Here is a 17047-nt window from a genome sequence, read left to right as displayed (position 1 = left end):
TCGTTATTGACTGCACGAATATATATGCACAGAAATGTACAAAACATTTCTTCGTAGCTTCGTCAATGTAAAGCATTTACAGACTTGGGAAACGTAATGTGTAACAGTTCAAACAAACCTTGAGGAATTTTAGATTCGATTGGTATGCAAATCATAAAAATTCGTCCTCAGCAATAATAGTTATTAACGTTGAATCTATTTCATAAAGCTGTAATTTTCTTTTTTGATTTGGCACACTTATGGAAAGACGTCATCTTTCTATGTAAAAAAATGTGTTCAACAAAAAAGACGGGTGGGTAATGTCGGGGACATAACCGGAGTGACGTAGGACTATACAAAGGGGACAGCTATTGTTAAATATATAATTTAAATATATTGTTTTGACGTAGGACTACGTCTAACCGGAAGATATAGGGGGTGAAATGGAAATCTAGGCACTGAACAAGTAGGAAAAAATGCAAGATTTGGAACGCTTATAACTCGAGCATTTCTCAATAGATCGCAAAGGTTTTTGCATCAGTTGATAGGAAATATATCTACGCATCTATCATAATGAATAACATTTCATTTTTCTTGAGATAAATAATTGAATAATTGTAAAATATCAAGCATTGTCAAAATGCACTATGTGCCCATTTTTGATTGGTCCATTTTGCGCTCCTCAAATCGTACCGGCCAAAACGGGCAACCAGAGCAGCAGCGAAATAGAATGAAGCACGATTGGAAAGGAAAAAGAAAAAAATGAACGAAACATTGGTCGCAGTCTCACACATCCGTAATTCTCTACCAGCCAGTCAGCTTAAAAATCCCCGCTCCACTGCCGTAACGATCATTCTCATTCAAACCGTACACCACATCATTTCGCATCAGAACACATCAACAAACCAACCCAAGCAGCCATGTCTGGACATGGTAAAGGAGGAAAATGAAGGGAAAGGCAAAATCCCGCTCGAACCGTGTTGATCTGGAGTTCCCCGCAAGGGTAGCTAGGCCGAGCACGTTAGTACCAGTGCACCAGTCCACCTAGCCGGCGTTATATAGTTTCGGCCGCCGAAGTGATCGAGTTAGCTGGCAAAGCTGCTCGGGACGATAAGAAAACCCGCATTCGGAACAGAACACATTCGGTTCGGTGGACATCAAGACAACAGGCAGTTGCAGCGATTGGCGAGTGGCAAACGCAATCGCAAAACGGCATCAGGTAGCAGAAGAAAAAAGTTTGTTCTTTATACAAACTGCTTTGATCCAGAACAAATCCAGAACAAGGCGGCATCGAGGGCGTTCGAAATGGTTTTTTTCAAAACCACGAGTACTAAGTTTTCTAAATTGGAACCATTCCAAAAAACAAGGCGCTTTTCAGGGCCATTAAACCTCCCAAAAAAGAGTTTAGTAAATACAGTTCAATGCTTTCTAAAACAATATCCAAAATAATAATAAAACACAAATTGGTTTTTTTCATAATTTGTTTGCCAGGATATGATGAGTATGTGAATTTGGCAGTTGTTCTGAGCTTATTGATTTTCACCAATTCTTAAATTGCTTCTAGATTGAAAGTACAGTAATTTACACTTATCTCGACATTTAGCTAATTGGACGGACCTGTAATGCGACATATTTAGTTGGACATTTTTGTAAACATAAAGTTCGGGGTCCAAATTATGAGCCCACATTGAAAGTCGACACTGTACCACTGTGATCGCAAAATGTTCAATTACAGGTTAAAATTACCTCCAATCCGATACTGAGTGGTGGTAATGCGACGTGCCATTGAATGTAATTTACTGTCACAAGCTGGATGGGAAGAAATTTTCCAATTGTGAAAGCTGTGGCGAGTGGCAAACGCAATAGCTAAACAGGAAGGTTTAACCGAACAAGATGGGAATATCGAGTGATAACAAAAACACAACACCAAAGGTTCTTTTCATATCAACATATTCATAAAGAGTAAACAGTAAACTAATCCATTTTTCAGGTAGATAGGTAGGTATTCACGTAGGAGAAGAAAATAAAACAATATTATTAAAATATATATTTAACAAAAGCTGTCCCCTTTGTATAGTCCTACGTCACTCCGGTTATGTCCCCGACATTACCCACCCATCTTTTTATTTTCCTATCTACCTGAAAAATGGATTAGTTTACTGTTTACTCTTTATGAACATGTTGATGGTTCTGAAAAGAACCTTTGGTGTTGTCTTTTTGTTATCATTCGATATTCCCATCTTGTTCGGTTAAACCTTCCTGTTTAGCTATTGCGTTTGCCACTCGCTACAGCTTTCACAGTTGGAAAATTTCTTCCCATCCAGCTTGTGACATGTTGTTCAGTAAATTATATTTAATGCGACGTGCCGGAAAAACACTTTGCCACTCACTGAAACTAATTGTTGCCTTGATGAGCGCCGAACCGAAGCTGCTCTGTTCTTGATGCGGGTTTTCTGATTGTCGTGAGCAGCTTTGCAAGCCAACTCGAGCACTCCGACGGCCGAAAATCTATAATCGCTGATAGGTATACTGGTGCTCCGGCACCAATCTGTTCGGCCTAGTTACCCTTGCGGAGCAATCAGTGAATGCGACCAACAGGGAACTGGAGACCTGCACGGTTCGAGTGAGACTTTGCCTTTCCCTTAACTTGTCCTCCTTTGTTACGTCCACGATGCCGATGCCGTACAACCACACGGGTTTACGGTTTGAAAGAAAATAAGATATTTTTTTGGGGTCCGCGTGTTTTATACTCTAGCGGTACACACTCACAGGATAGAGACAAATCGGCAGACTCAGCCAGAGAGGCGAGTCCAACGAGACGAACGAATGAGCGTTAAAAGGGAGCGATGGCAAAAAAATACATTCATTACGATTTGTTCGCTCGTTGGATTCACATGCAGGCTAAAAAGGGTCCTTTTCAGGATCACAAAATTATCTTCAATCTAAAGAGTTTATTGTTTTGTTATCACTCGATATCCCCATCTTGTTCGGCTAAACCTTCCTGTTTAGCGATTTGTTGCCACTCGCCACAGCTTTCACAGTTGGAAAATTTCTTCCCATCCAGCTTCGTGACATGTTGTACAGTGTCGCATTGGAGGTAATTTTAACCTGTAATTGAACATTTACGATGACAGTGGTACAGTGTCGACTTTCAATGTGGGGTCATAATTTGGATCTCTATGTTTACAAAAATGTCCAACTAAATAAGTCGCATTACATGTCCGTCCAATTAGCTAAATGTCGAACTAATTGTAAATTACTGTACTTTCAATCTGGAAACGATTTAAGAATTGGTGAAAATTGAATAATCAGGAAAGTCCCCAACTATCAATAAGCTCAGAACAACTGCCAAATTCACATACTCATCATATCCTGGCAAACAAATTATGAAAAAATCAATTTGTGTTTTATTATAATTTTGGATAATGTTTTAGAAAGCATTGAACTGTATTTCCTAAACTCTTTTTTGGAAGGTTTAATGGCCCTGAAAAGCGCCTTGTTTTATAGAATGGTTCCAATTTAGAAACCTTAGTACTCGTGGTTTTGAAAAAAAACATTTCGAACGCCCTCGATGCCGCCTTGTTCTGGATTTCCCACCAAAGCAGTTTGTATAAAGAACAAACTTTTTTCTACTGCTACCTGATGCCGTTTTGCGATTGCGTTTGCCACTCGCCACTCGCTGCAACTGCCTGTTGTCTTGATGTCCACCGAACCGAATGTGTTCTGTTCCGAATGCGGGTTTTCTTGTCGTCGCGAGCAGCTTTGCCAGCTAACTCGATCACTTCGGCGGCCGAAACTATATAACGCCGGCTAGGTGGACTGGTGCACTGGTACTAACGCGCTCGGCCTACCTACCCTTGCGGGGAACTCCAGATCAACACGGTTCGAGCGGGATTTTGCCTTTCCCTTCACTTTTCCTCCTTTACCATGTCCAGACATGGCTGCTTGGGTTGGTTTGTTGATGTGTTCTGATGCGAACCGATGTGGTGTACGGTTTGGATGAGAATGATCGTTGCGGCAGCGGAGCGGGGATTTTTAAGCTGACTGGCTGGCTCGAGAATTACGCATGTGTGAGACTGCGACCAATGTTTCGTTATTTTTTTTTCTTTTTCCTTTCCAATCGTGCTTCATTCTATTTCGCTGCTGCTCTGGTTGCCCGTTTTGGTCGGTACGATTTGAGGAGCACAAAATGGACCAATCAAAAATGGGCACATAGTGCATTTGGACAATGCTTGATATTTCACAATTATTCAATTATTTATCTCAATAAAAATGAAATGTTATTCGTTATGATAGATGCGTAGATATATTTCCTATCAATTGATGCAAAAACCTTTGCGATCTATTGAGAAATGCTCGAGTTATAAGCGTTCCAAATCTTGCATTTTTTCCTACTTGTTCAGTGCCTAGATTTCCATTTCACCCCCTATATCTTCCGGTTAGACATAGTCCTACGTCAAAAAAATCCTGCGAAAATCATTGATTATATAACAGTTTTTTGAAACAAAGCACCCGATTCATGTTATTCAAAGGTGTACAAACTAAAATTAAATGAAAACAGTTATGCTTTAGAGTGATCATATACTTATAACGATGAGAAGAGAAAATATTGAGAGCATTAAATCTCTACGATATTCTTGTTTCAAACTTGAAATAAAATTTCAGGAAATTCAAATCAAATTCTGAGCACTGTGTATTAAAATAAAATATTAAATTAAGATTCAGATTCAGCAAAATAATCAAACCGATAAAGCACATGCAATAGAAAGTAAGTATCTCTTGGACTCTACAGAAGATAATAAAATAGAGCTGCTTACGACATGAAAGGTCCTTGGTGTAGTTCCTAAATATAGTGCCTTACAATAGGCAGGTTTGATCACATACCAAATGTACCCGGCTTCTATCCCACCACCCTTTAAAATATAACAAACCCATTGAAGTGATCCCAAATCCATGACTCTGGAAACGTTTTTCGAACAGCCACCACAGACAGCGCATTTGTTTGTTGAGTTCTTATGGGATCGCTTACCACACGATCTGCCAATAGCAATATAGGACCTAGAAATTGGAGAAATTGGATACACAAAATCGATCACATTTCTCGGAATTCCAAGTATCAAACGCAAGTATTTTGTGCACGGTTACTGTTTCAATAGCCGAATAAACTCAGAGGATGATCACTCAAGTTACGATTCGACGTAGAGGAAAATGGTAAGAGGGCCACTTCTGATCGCTTATGACCATCATGATCATTTTTCGCCGAATTTGTGACGCTAATTTGTTTACTAATTTGTAATTCCACACTACTTTACACCGGGAATATATACATTTATAAACACACACAAAGAAAAAAAACATCTTGATATTTGAAATATTGAAACGTCAGAATTTCCTTGCTTTCTCGTCTCTTTCAATACTGGTGATTCGTCAACCGAGCACGCATAATGAAACTCACTTTTGTATTTGTTAACCGAAGCTCACCCTTCCTTATTATTGTGTTATTACTCATCTCAGCACATTATATCGAGCTTTGTAACGCTTTAAAAGAAAAGGTCTTGTGCAAGAATCATCGCATGGTGATTATAACAATTTGAATCTATAATAATAAAACAATAACATATGTTATTACCCTAAAGTTTTCCAATAAGTGAACACGATTATGTGATGCCAAACTTTCTAGGTTTGGTTAGCATACGGTACAATATTTAGGAATGAATGGGGATATTAGTAATATGACACCCACTGTCAACCCGATGAAAAACCAACACAAATACCTAACAGTTGACACTCAGTTCCCAAGAATTATTCCCTTCAACCATCATTTCATTCATCCCAATTTTTTACATAGGTCTGTTCAAATAGTATCGCGTGTTTTGCTTTTTTCCATAAATTATTTCAGTTTTGTGCGAACGGTTTTTTCCAGAACATTCAAAAACTAATTTTATTTCAGCTCCACCTTTGACTCCATCTTTATCTTTTCAATTATAGCATTGCAGATTCCATTGGGATGATTGGGCTTTGTTTTCCGTGTGGTACGCAGGGCTATATTACCGAATCAGTAGAAATGTCAACCGAACTCAAGTCGACATACTTACCCAACCATGACTCGTCCTCTCTTCCCTTCGAACCTTCGAACAGGTAAGACGCGTTATAGCTTTGGGGGATTTACTTTCTTAACAATGGAGGCGATCTGGCGTAGTGGTATCATCCACACCTCTCACGCTGAAGGTCACGAGTTCAATTCTCATTCCCGACATTCTGCCAAAAATGGAAGTAAAAACGTGACGAACCAGCCAAGAAGCGTTGAAAGTTATAATACAGACCTTCGTAGCAAGAAGTGCACATTTCCACGTCATGAACATAAACCATCACCAGTTATGACCCTCTGGAGCAAATATGAAACGTCACGGACAAAGTCCAACAGCTTCTTAGCAATGTTAATGCGATGCTATGTTGACACCACCAAAAAATAACCGAAAATCTAATATACATAACCCGTGGAAATTCAAAAAACGTAACACTTTTTGAACAGACCCCGTATGTCCAATGTTAGTTCTTAAAGTGATAACCTTCGAAGCACAAACCTCCCGTTATGGTAGTCCAGCCATATCCACGATTCGGGGAAAGTTTTCCGCACCACTACCTCCCTCGAAGGCTCCATTGCGCTACCAGAACCTGCAAAAGCCGCAGCAGGGGCTGGCAAGTTTGCTGCAGAAGCAGCCATCGGCAAGGCATTTAGGAAGAATACGCTGTCGTCCATTGTTTTGAGAACCCATTCTGGTTCTATCATAGAAAATCAAATTAATGACGTTAGTTAGCGAAAATATGACGAGATATCAGCGCCGGTCATTGCAAGAGCCTGATCGCCCTTCGGTTTCCGAAAAATTCTATTTGGAGCTAAATAATAAGACTTTCAGTAAAAATACGGTCAATGTTTGTCATTTGGCATCGAAATTTTTTCACTGATACAAATCATTTAATTCTTTAAAAGTCATTAGACAATCTTTCCATGAAGAACCTGACAATCCCCATGACCTTCTTCTCGTTTGGTTGCTGTAGTAGATCTTTTTGACGTAGGACTACGTCTTTCATTTCTATACTGGGGTGTAAAATCAAAGTTTCGAAAACGAAAGCGTTACGCCGAAGACCGAGATTTTGAGTGTTAATAGCTCCTAAACAACTGAACGAAATGGTATGATAAACACTTCATTCGAAAGATAAAATGTCTACGCGTTCTATACTTGTTACTTTCTGATCCAAAAACTTGTTTCAATAGTCTTAAATTTGCTTTCAATAGGCTATTGAAATCACCAATCGGTATATAAGCGAGCGCTGGTCGGAAATCCACTCAGTTCTAATTGAACAGCGATTGGAGCATGTTGTCGCTGTTGTGGTGAAGCTCTTCATTTATCATGAAAGCGCGGATGAACGGTGTCACCAAGAGCCTGTTTGTGCACCTTAGGCCAGAAGGGAATCCATCAGGAGGAGAGTGATGCTACAAACGGTTCCCCGGGAAGATCTCGAAGCAGCCGCTACACACACACACATACACGCACGGAATTCTTTCCGTTTGGATCGAGAAAGATCTGGAAAATAATCTGCCAGTTCCTCTAGGAATTTAGAAATACATTTATGTGAAAGAGTTTATTTGAATGTTTTCTATCCATGTAACACTGTGACCAAATACATTAGGTTTTGTGATTTTTCAATCAATCGCAATCAACAGGATAGCTTCTGAAGATTATTCTTCCCCATCAGTAGGATATTTCCGTATCCAATATTGGATGCATAAAACCTTGTGCCTCCAACGTAACGCTCTCGTTTTCGAAGTTCTCCAAATATTCATTCATTCAGAATGAATTCAGATTCAACTTCATACAAATGATCTCTAAATCAACGATAGTCCTACGTCACCCTTGCGGTTATACCATAGATATAACCCACTTCCTGTTTTTTTTTTACGATGCCATGAAATTTTTGCCTCTGGGTCAGTTGTTCATAGACGAAAAAACTTCCCGCAAATGACAATTGTTTGGCACATAATCAACAGCTTCACACACCCAAAAGTACAGCATGTAAAAAAAAGTTTATCCACCTCTGCTCTAAATTTGCACATGTTCTGTTTTTCGTTTGAAACTGGCATAATTATTAGAATAATTGTATTTGTCTTATAAAATTTGAAGTACTTATCGAATGCTTGAAATTATTCTTACCTTATGTTATTACATCGTGAGAAACTAAAAACGAAAGCAAAACATGCAGAAAAAAGTTTATCCTACCAAATATACTCAAATATGCTTAGCATCACTTTGTTGTGCACTACAGTGTTTCTGTCACTTTGTCGAAAGTTTGGAAGGTTTCATGATCAATAATGGTGTTATTTTGCTTCAAAATGCCCAAAAACTCACAAATTCCTCTAAGTCACCGAAAGATAATGGATGGATGGTTGGAAAGGATGGTACGAGCAACGAAAATCAGGACGATTTCTCGAATTGACAGGGCTATCGTATCAAACAGTGCGCAATGGCCTGTGAAGGCCTGTTGATTTTAGAAATAAAATGAAATAATATTATTTGGATCCAATGATATCACACACAAATGGTGACGAACCGGAGAAAGTATGAAAAGAGAGTGTAGTCAAAGAGAACCAATAGTCAAAAATGAGGAAGGTAAATTATTGCATTGTGCTCTCGTGGCGAGTGGCTAGCGTCCCACATTATCATACCGGGGGTTCGGGTTCGATTCCCATTCTGGTCGGGGAATTTTTCGTCAAAGAAATTGCTTCCGACTTGCACTGTGGTCACGCGTATTCTAGAGCTGACCACTCCAGAATACATCCAAGGCATGTTATAGAAATCTCAACTAAGTACTACTAATAAAAAAAGACGCAAGTAATACCTACGTTGAGAAGACAAAAGTCCCACTGGAAACGGAAGTGCCATCCAAGAAGAAGAAGAAATTATTGCAACATCATAAATTGTGATTCAATTATTTTTTTTACCATTTCCTGTACAGGTAGAGTCAAGGTTTGGTGCTCAAAGGCATCGTGGGGCATCGGAGAACCTGAATCCACTGATGGAACAATAACAAAATAGGTTTATCTAGACATTAAGACGAAAGCCTTAAGCAAGTTCGCATTGCACTGAAGACCGCGCACACTCCCAACATTCCCCAGCTACAAGCCGAAAAGAAATTTTTGAGCGAACATCAAACGGAAAAACTACTCGAATAACTTCGTGGCGAAAACGAAGAAGCAGCTTATCGTCAATGACACGAAAATGCTAAGGCCATCGGGCTGGTCGTCGAAGCATTTTTGTAGAAGGCTTAATAAACGTAGGATTCAATTATCGAATGGACTAATTTCGTCGCCATCCCAAAGTAGTCTATTCAATAAAGCATACGTTGTCAATGGTAAGAAAAACTGTAGACAGATCGCAGCCTGGAGCGAGACTGTGTAACGAAAATCGCGGGTGGTGTCACTTCTACCCATAAACGAATGGTTGCAATGTTTCCTCGATTCCGTAGATCGAGCAATGCATTTGCATTTCGAGCGAGCAATTTACCGAAGCCTATTTCACAGTGATGTATAAAAATTAAGCCACGCCGCTACTTTATTAAACGGATAAAAGCACGCTTCTACGGGTACACTACGAGTCTAGCATGTATCTCTTGTACTCTACAGAAGAAGATTAAATAAAACTGCGTACGACATGAAAGGTTCTAAATACAGTGATGAATACTATGCAAATCGATCCAGTTTCTACTCCATCACCATTCAAGATGTAACAAACCCATTGAGGCGATCCCAAATCCATGACTCTGGGAACGTTTTACGAACAGCCACCACAGCCGGCTCATCTATCCGTTGTGTTTCCATGGGATCGCTTCCCACACGATTGGCCAAGGGTACAGGCCTAGAAATCGGTTGTTTCTGGATTTTCTTTCTCACTGTTATGGTAGGACCTAAATATTAGACGAATTGGATGCACGAATGTCAATCACGTTTACTCTCATTTGTGTCTGAGAGTTATTCTTGTTCATATACCATAGCATGATGATGATGGCAATTTGCAGCTATGACTACAAAGTATAAACATTCGATAAAACCATCAAACTTTTCAATTAGAGAACATGTGGTCATGTGATGTCAAAAATTTCAAATATTTGGTTCGGTCAAATAGTGTATGAGCACCCTTAGAAATGAATGAAGATATTAGTAATATGTCACACACTGCCAACGCCGCGGAAAAACAACACAAACACTAAAAAGTTAACACTCAGCTTTCAAACACTGTTTCCCCTTCAACCAACATTTCATCCATCCTCGTTACACATAATATGTCCAAAATTAGTTCCTAAAGTGATGACCTTCAAAGCACAAACCTCTCGTTGGGGTAATCCAGCCATATCCACGATTCAGGGAAAGTTTTACGTACGACCACTTCCTTCGAAGACGCTATTGCGCCAGCAGAACCGAAAGCAGCAGCAGCAGAAGCAGCCATCGGCACGGCATTTTGGAAGAAAATGTTGTCCATGTCTGATACTGTTTTGAAAACCCATTCTGGTTCTATCATAGAAAATCAAATTAATGATGTTAGTAACGAAAACACGACGAGACATCCGCGATTGTCGTCTAGAGATGAATAATTGGACTTTCAATGAAAATAAAGCCAATGTTTGTTCTTTGACACCAAGGAATCTGTGATCATACAAACATTCAAGGCTTTAACAGCATTCGATGAGAAGATAGAAAATTATATTCTCTGAATATTATTAGGAAATCTTGCCATAATGAACGGGACAGTCCCCATGACTCTCTTTTCTTTAAGTTACTGTAATGAATCTTTTTTTCTTCATCGCCTGTCACGATGCGATTAAGAAAACCCTACCATTATGCTACTGCAACAGTTGGTCATAGACGAGAAAACACTCACTATCATCTATTAACAAACAGCGAGAATTTAGTTGTGCACATATGCGATATAGAAACCAAAAGTAGCAACAACAAAAAAACATTGAATTTGTTTATTTTCTATACGAATATCCACAAGTTGTTCCGAAAACGTCCTCGTTTCTGGTCGACATGTTGTATTCCAGCTATCATCAGAAAATTATCGTTTGTTAGGACCAATATGAATATTAGTTACATAACACATATCATCTTCGCCCCGAATCAAAGTATGAAGACTCAAAATTTCATCATAATCAACCCGATTATGAAAGTCGCCAATAAATCAATCACGAATTCATGCAACCCACTAAAAATGTGAATTAGTTTGCGAGACGGACAACTCTGGAACACAAACCTTTCGCTGTAGTTCAGACATAACCAAGTTTCGGGGAAAGCTTTTCTTATCAGTACTTCCCACGGAAGTGTTGCGATCGATGATACATCATCCTCTATTATCCTCGGAGAGGCCATCGATGATATGGAATCTTCAACGAATTGTTGTTCAACGCCCGAATATGATACGTATGGTAGTTCTGGTTAGTTAGAAAAAACGAAGTTAGACGCGAGATGATTATTATCCAAAAGGAGACAAAAAGCCAACGATTACCATCGTTGATGGCTTCTGCACTCCGAAACAACGTTTCTGTTATGTTGTTTTTGCGCGGATTGCGGATTCATTCTTTCATTCTTTCATTCTTTCATTCTTTCATTCTTTCATTCTTTCATTCTTTCATTCTTTCATTCTTTCATTCTTTCATTCTTTCATTATTTCATTCTTTCATTCTTTCATTCTTTCATTCTTTCATTCTTTCATTCTTTCATTCTTTCATTCTTCCATTCTTTCATTCTTTCATTCTTTCATTCTTTCATTCTTTCATTCTTTCATTCTTTCATTCTTTCATTCTTTCATTCTTTCATTCTTTCATTCTTTCATTCTTTCATTCTTTCATTCTTTCATTCTTTCATTCTTTCATTCTTTCATTCTTTCATTCTTTCATTCTTTCATTCTTTCATTCTTTCATTCTTTCATTCTTTCATTCTTTCATTCTTTCATTCTTTCATTCTTTCATTCTTTCATTCTTTCATTCTTTCATTCTTTCATTCTTTCATTCTTTCATTCTTTCATTCTTTCATTCTTTCATTCTTTCATTCTTTCATTCTTTCATTCTTTCATTCTTTCATTCTTTCATTCTTTCATTCTTTCATTCTTTCATTCTTTCATTCTTTCATTCTTTCATTCTTTCATTCTTTCATTCTTTCATTCTTTCATTCTTTCATTCTTTCATTCTTTCATTCTTTCATTCTTTCATTCTTTCATTCTTTCATTCTTTCATTCTTTCATTCTTTCATTCTTTCATTCTTTCATTCTTTCATTCTTTCATTCTTTCATTCTTTCATTCTTTCATTCTTTCATTCTTTCATTCTTTCATTCTTTCATTCTTTCATTCTTTCATTCTTTCATTCTTTCATTCTTTCATTCTTTCATTCTTTCATTCTTTCATTCTTTCATTCTTTCATTCTTTCATTCTTTCATTCTTTCATTCTTTCATTCTTTCATTCTTTCATTCTTTCATTCTTTCATTCTTTCATTCTTTCATTCTTTCATTCTTTCATTCTTTCATTCTTTCATTCTTTCATTCTTTCATTCTTTCATTTTTTCATTCTTTCATACTTTCATTCTTTCATTCTTTCATTCTTTCATTCTTTCATTCTTTCATTCTTTCATTCTTTCATTCTTTCATTCTTTCATTCTTTCATTCTTTCATTCTTTCATTTTTCTTTTTTTCTCAGTGAATATTTTTTTAAGTTCCCCACAGCTCGTGCTTTTATATTTTTTCTATAGAAAACCAGAATTCCGAACAACAATTTCTAATGAATTTCTAATGCATATAGTTATATGCATAACAAAGCCCACCTTGCATATTTAAAACCGTTTCTCAATTTCTGGACTATTTTATCAAAAACTACTACCTTAATTTCATAGAATTGTATATTAACTATTACTCTTTCAGGTAATTAACAAGTTTTGCCATTTTTGTTAGATTTTGTTTACTTCCTTACATGACTTTTTTGAAGTGTGCAAATATACGATGACAACAACAAAAGCCTTCCTCCAAAAAAAAATATATATCAATATCTCAAAACCTTTGAGTAACCCCTCGTTCCCACATTTTATGACAGCTAAGGCTGTGCAATATTATTTATTCTTTCAATGAACTAAATTATTGCGAAATAAACAAAGTGTTGTTTACGTTGGCACATAAAAGTAATTTTTGTTGTCTACACAAAAGGTTTCTAACAAAAGAAAAAGCGTGTGGAAAAAAAAGCAAATCCGAAATCTTGTTTTTCAGGATCTTTTGAGCAGGCTTCACAGCGGAATATTGCATAGAAGTTCGAAATAAGCCGGGTAGTAGTCCGTAAAATTGTGCACAAGCACAAATCTTACGGTTCGCTCGCTGACAGATCCGTGAGAGATCGTCGACGGAAGACCGATAGCCGGTCGGATCATCCGGGAAGTGAAGATATCTCCAAAAGTATCTGTCAAAGTCATCCAGGAAAACCTCTCGTTTGCGGTATCGGCCAGAACCGCATGCCGTAGACTAGCTGAACATGAACTCAGCAGCAGTTTCACAAAAAAAAGTCCGTTTATCAACAAGAAAAATAAACTGAAACGGTTGGAAACAAATTAATAAAATCAGATTTTAGGAAAAAAAAAGTAGGGGAGGCGAGGGTAAAACGGACAAGTTAAGAAGACTTTCAATTATATGTTTGGAAACTCATGTTTCTCAAAACTTTGATGCAGTTTCTTGCAATTCAATATACTGTTTTTCTACTTAATTGACCAAATATTTTACAGAAAAATCTTTTTCAATATTTTTTACTAAAATTAAAACAATTTTCGGTTTTCGGTACAACATTTTTTTCGATGCTGGTATAATGGACATGTAGTGTAGTGTGATATGGGAAAGAATAATTTTATTCAACCAAGGTCTGAACTCATCACGAATGTCCGTTAAATGATTAAAAAATCGAATTAATCCACCTAGAAGCTATATCGTTCTTTTCAGCAGTATAAACGAACTCAACTATTTTGTTTTTGGTTCCAGTCAACTGACTGGAACTGTCCACATTTGACGATTTGATTTCCATTCATAGACGCAGGGCATTCCTTAGGAATAGATTAAACAGACTTTTTACAGCTCACCTCACTCCCACTGGCAACTGTCCGCTTTATCCAACCAGTACAATCATTCAAAAATTTAAAATTTTCCACTCAAAAATGAATTTACATTTCCGTACATACCTAATATCGCTTCTCTGTTAAATCACAAACCGAAATAAAACCATCACCGGATTGAAATTTGATATTGAACCACTCAAAATGCTTAATATCAAAGCAGCTAAAATTACATCCTCACGCGGAATCATGTATGATTTTCGGGTTTTTGTTTCCCTTTTCCACTTTTGATCAGTATTCATTGCCATAGGGTGGCTTAAATATTATAGCATAACATGTAGAAGGTGTTCTCATTAACAGAAATCGGAAACTCAAAATGTAACTATACAAATCAACCACCTGTCCATATTACCCCCACTGTCCGTATTACCCGCGGTTCCCCTGCTTTAGAATGACGGATCGAAATTTGAGCTTTTCAACAGAAGCGGCGCGAAAGAGTGTGGCTAAAGGATGATGAAGGCTTGCAGGAACTTCATTTGCATGCTACCATCAAGCAGGGAGGAGGCAATGTAATGGTGTGGGGATGTTTTTCCTGGACTGATGTTGAAAATCTGGTGCGAATTCACGGACAGCAGATGTGTACATTGACAACCTGAAAGAATCGCTTCGAAAAACTGGCCTACGAAGCAGGTTTGTTTTCCAACAGACCAAAGCCTATTTCCGTCCACGCAAAATAAAACCCATTGAATGGCCACCACAAAGTCCTGCCTTCAACCCGATTGAGAACCTGTGGGCCATTCTCGACAACATAGTGGTGAAAGACGGTGTCACTAGTAAGGAAACTTATTTGACAGTTCTCCAGAAGGCGTGGAACGCATTAGACCCTCAGAATCTCCAGAACTTCCTTAAAATCGAAAAAAAATTTCATAAAAATGTCTCACGACGTAACATGATTTATAACAATTCAAAGGTGATATTGCCGTGTAACGATCTTGAATTCATTATCTATATCGGGGTACATGTTAAGATCGGGATCTCACCTCTCTTCACCTGTGTCTTCCCACAACCAAACTTCAGGAAAACATTTTCTAAATGGAGTTGGTTTCGGTACTCTCGCTAGAGAACGGTAAACAACTCCGCCAATAGTAGCATGGCCGAAAAATAACCTGAAACTATTGGGAACCATAACAGAGGGTCCAAAACCCTTAAGGAAGATGGTTGTAATAGCTGTTATCCATGGCTATTATGCAAATAGGAAATTGATAAACTCTCCACAGTGAATCCTGATTATCACCTCCCCCACTAGCAAATAACCCTTCCTTGATAATCCATAGGGAACCACACTATAGAGGCGATCCTTGTGGCCTTCGGGCGGCGAATATCATACTAACATTCCTTCCCTTCCCCCTGGTGAATGTAAGGACGTGACCGGCATCGTTACTGACCATTTGACCATTTGACCATTTGTGCAATTTCGCTGGTTCAGGTCAATCACGGAGATCAACTACGAAGTGTTTACCCAAGCTCAAGTTCTAAAGCTAAATCCGTCCGACGCAAAGAGAAGTCTCGCGCTATAGAAGAATAATTTTCTCAGTTATACAAATATGTGATTCTCTCGGTGCATACATCCAAGGAAGAGGACAGCGATCGGGATATTCGTGTAGACGCGTACTCTGGAGCAATTTCTCAAATCTTAAGTTAAGAAAATATTGTTCTAATCAAAACGGGTGTTTGAAAATACTGCTATGAAGGGACACTGTAAGCATGCAAAACATACAATTGATATCAGTTTGTCGAGACGCCACATGCAAATGCTGTATATCTATATACACTGTAGGGTATGTGTTGACATCGAGCTCTCACCTTTCTTCGTCTATGTTTTCCCATAACCAGGCTTCGGGAAAAGATTTCCTCAATTGAATTGGTTTCGGTACTTTCGGTACTTTAGGGACCGATCGATTAGGAGTACCAATAAAAGCTACAGATGGGCCAGGAATGCCTGCACTATACGCGACAGCGAATTGCGGATAGTGTTGGGGAAAATACCTGCGCCCTATATAAGAATAAATTTTCCTGTTATATATGATTCAACCAAGCTTAGTATCACTAATTGGAGCGTATATTCCTATGACATTCTTTGAGCCAGTGTCAGATATAAGGTATAATCAAATGACTCGTACTCTGGAGTGCTTTCCCAAATCCAAGATCCCGAAGATAGTGCTCAAATTGGAACGGGTATCTGCAAACTTTGCCTAACGCCACATGGTGCTACGGAGGGATGCTGTCAGCATGCAAAACATACCATCGACTTCGGTTTGCCGGGACGCCACAGAATGCGAATGTTGAATATCATATAATAATGCACTGTAGGATATATGTTGATATCAAGCTCTCACCTTTCTTCGTCTATATTTTCCCATAACCAGGCTTCGGGAAAAGATTTCCTCAATTTGATTGGTTCCGGCACTTTCGGTACCGATCGACTAGGAGAGTCAAATAAAACTAGCGGTGGGCCGGGAAGGCTTGCACCAGAATACGCGACACCAGATAAAGAAAATGGTTGATAAAAATACATCGCTCCTATAGGAGAATAAGATTTCCTGTTATATATTAGGCTGTCAAAAAAGTCCTGCGGTATTTTTTTTTTGAATTTTCATTTGTTCATAAAATTAGTTACAATCATCTGTTTTAAGTCAAATATGCGCCGTTTTGTTCGATGACTTGTTCCCAACGAGATGCCAACTTCATAATACTCCTGTTATAGAAGCTCGCTTCCTTATTGGCAAAAAACTCGGATAGCCAATTTTAACAGGCCTCTTTTGTGGCTAACTTCTGACTACCTAGCTCGTTCGCCATGGACAAAAACAGGTGGTAGTCACTTGGTGCAAGGTCCGGACTATACGGCGGATGCAAAAGAACCTCCCATCCAACCCCCCGGA

At 38.4% G+C, this 17047-nt stretch overlaps 1 protein-coding gene across 18 annotated transcripts in view; it reads right to left on the bottom strand.

Annotated features, from left to right (window-relative positions):
* The window catches only part of LOC129778316 (thioester-containing protein 1 allele R1-like), an 83555-nt gene that overhangs the window by 38477 nt on the left and 28031 nt on the right, over positions 1–17047 (bottom strand). The window contains exon 8 of one of the 18 annotated variants that reach the window (XM_055785147.1): positions 16505–16688. The exons of 11 other annotated variants lie outside the window; for them this stretch is intronic. In XM_055785147.1, coding sequence (XP_055641122.1) covers positions 16505–16688 — 184 coding nt within the window. Of the gene's footprint in view, positions 1–6563; positions 6763–9770; positions 9943–10362; positions 10547–11285; positions 11464–15971; positions 16162–16504; positions 16689–17047 lie in introns of all 18 variants that reach the window. 6 more of the 18 variants (XM_055785144.1, XM_055785150.1, XM_055785146.1 and 3 more) reach the window with 6 other exon arrangements.

Source organism: Toxorhynchites rutilus, chromosome 3, assembly GCF_029784135.1.
Source record: "Toxorhynchites rutilus septentrionalis strain SRP chromosome 3, ASM2978413v1, whole genome shotgun sequence".
NCBI classification, from domain to species: domain Eukaryota; kingdom Metazoa; phylum Arthropoda; class Insecta; order Diptera; family Culicidae; genus Toxorhynchites; species Toxorhynchites rutilus.
This window is presented reverse-complemented; position numbering and strand designations above follow the sequence as displayed.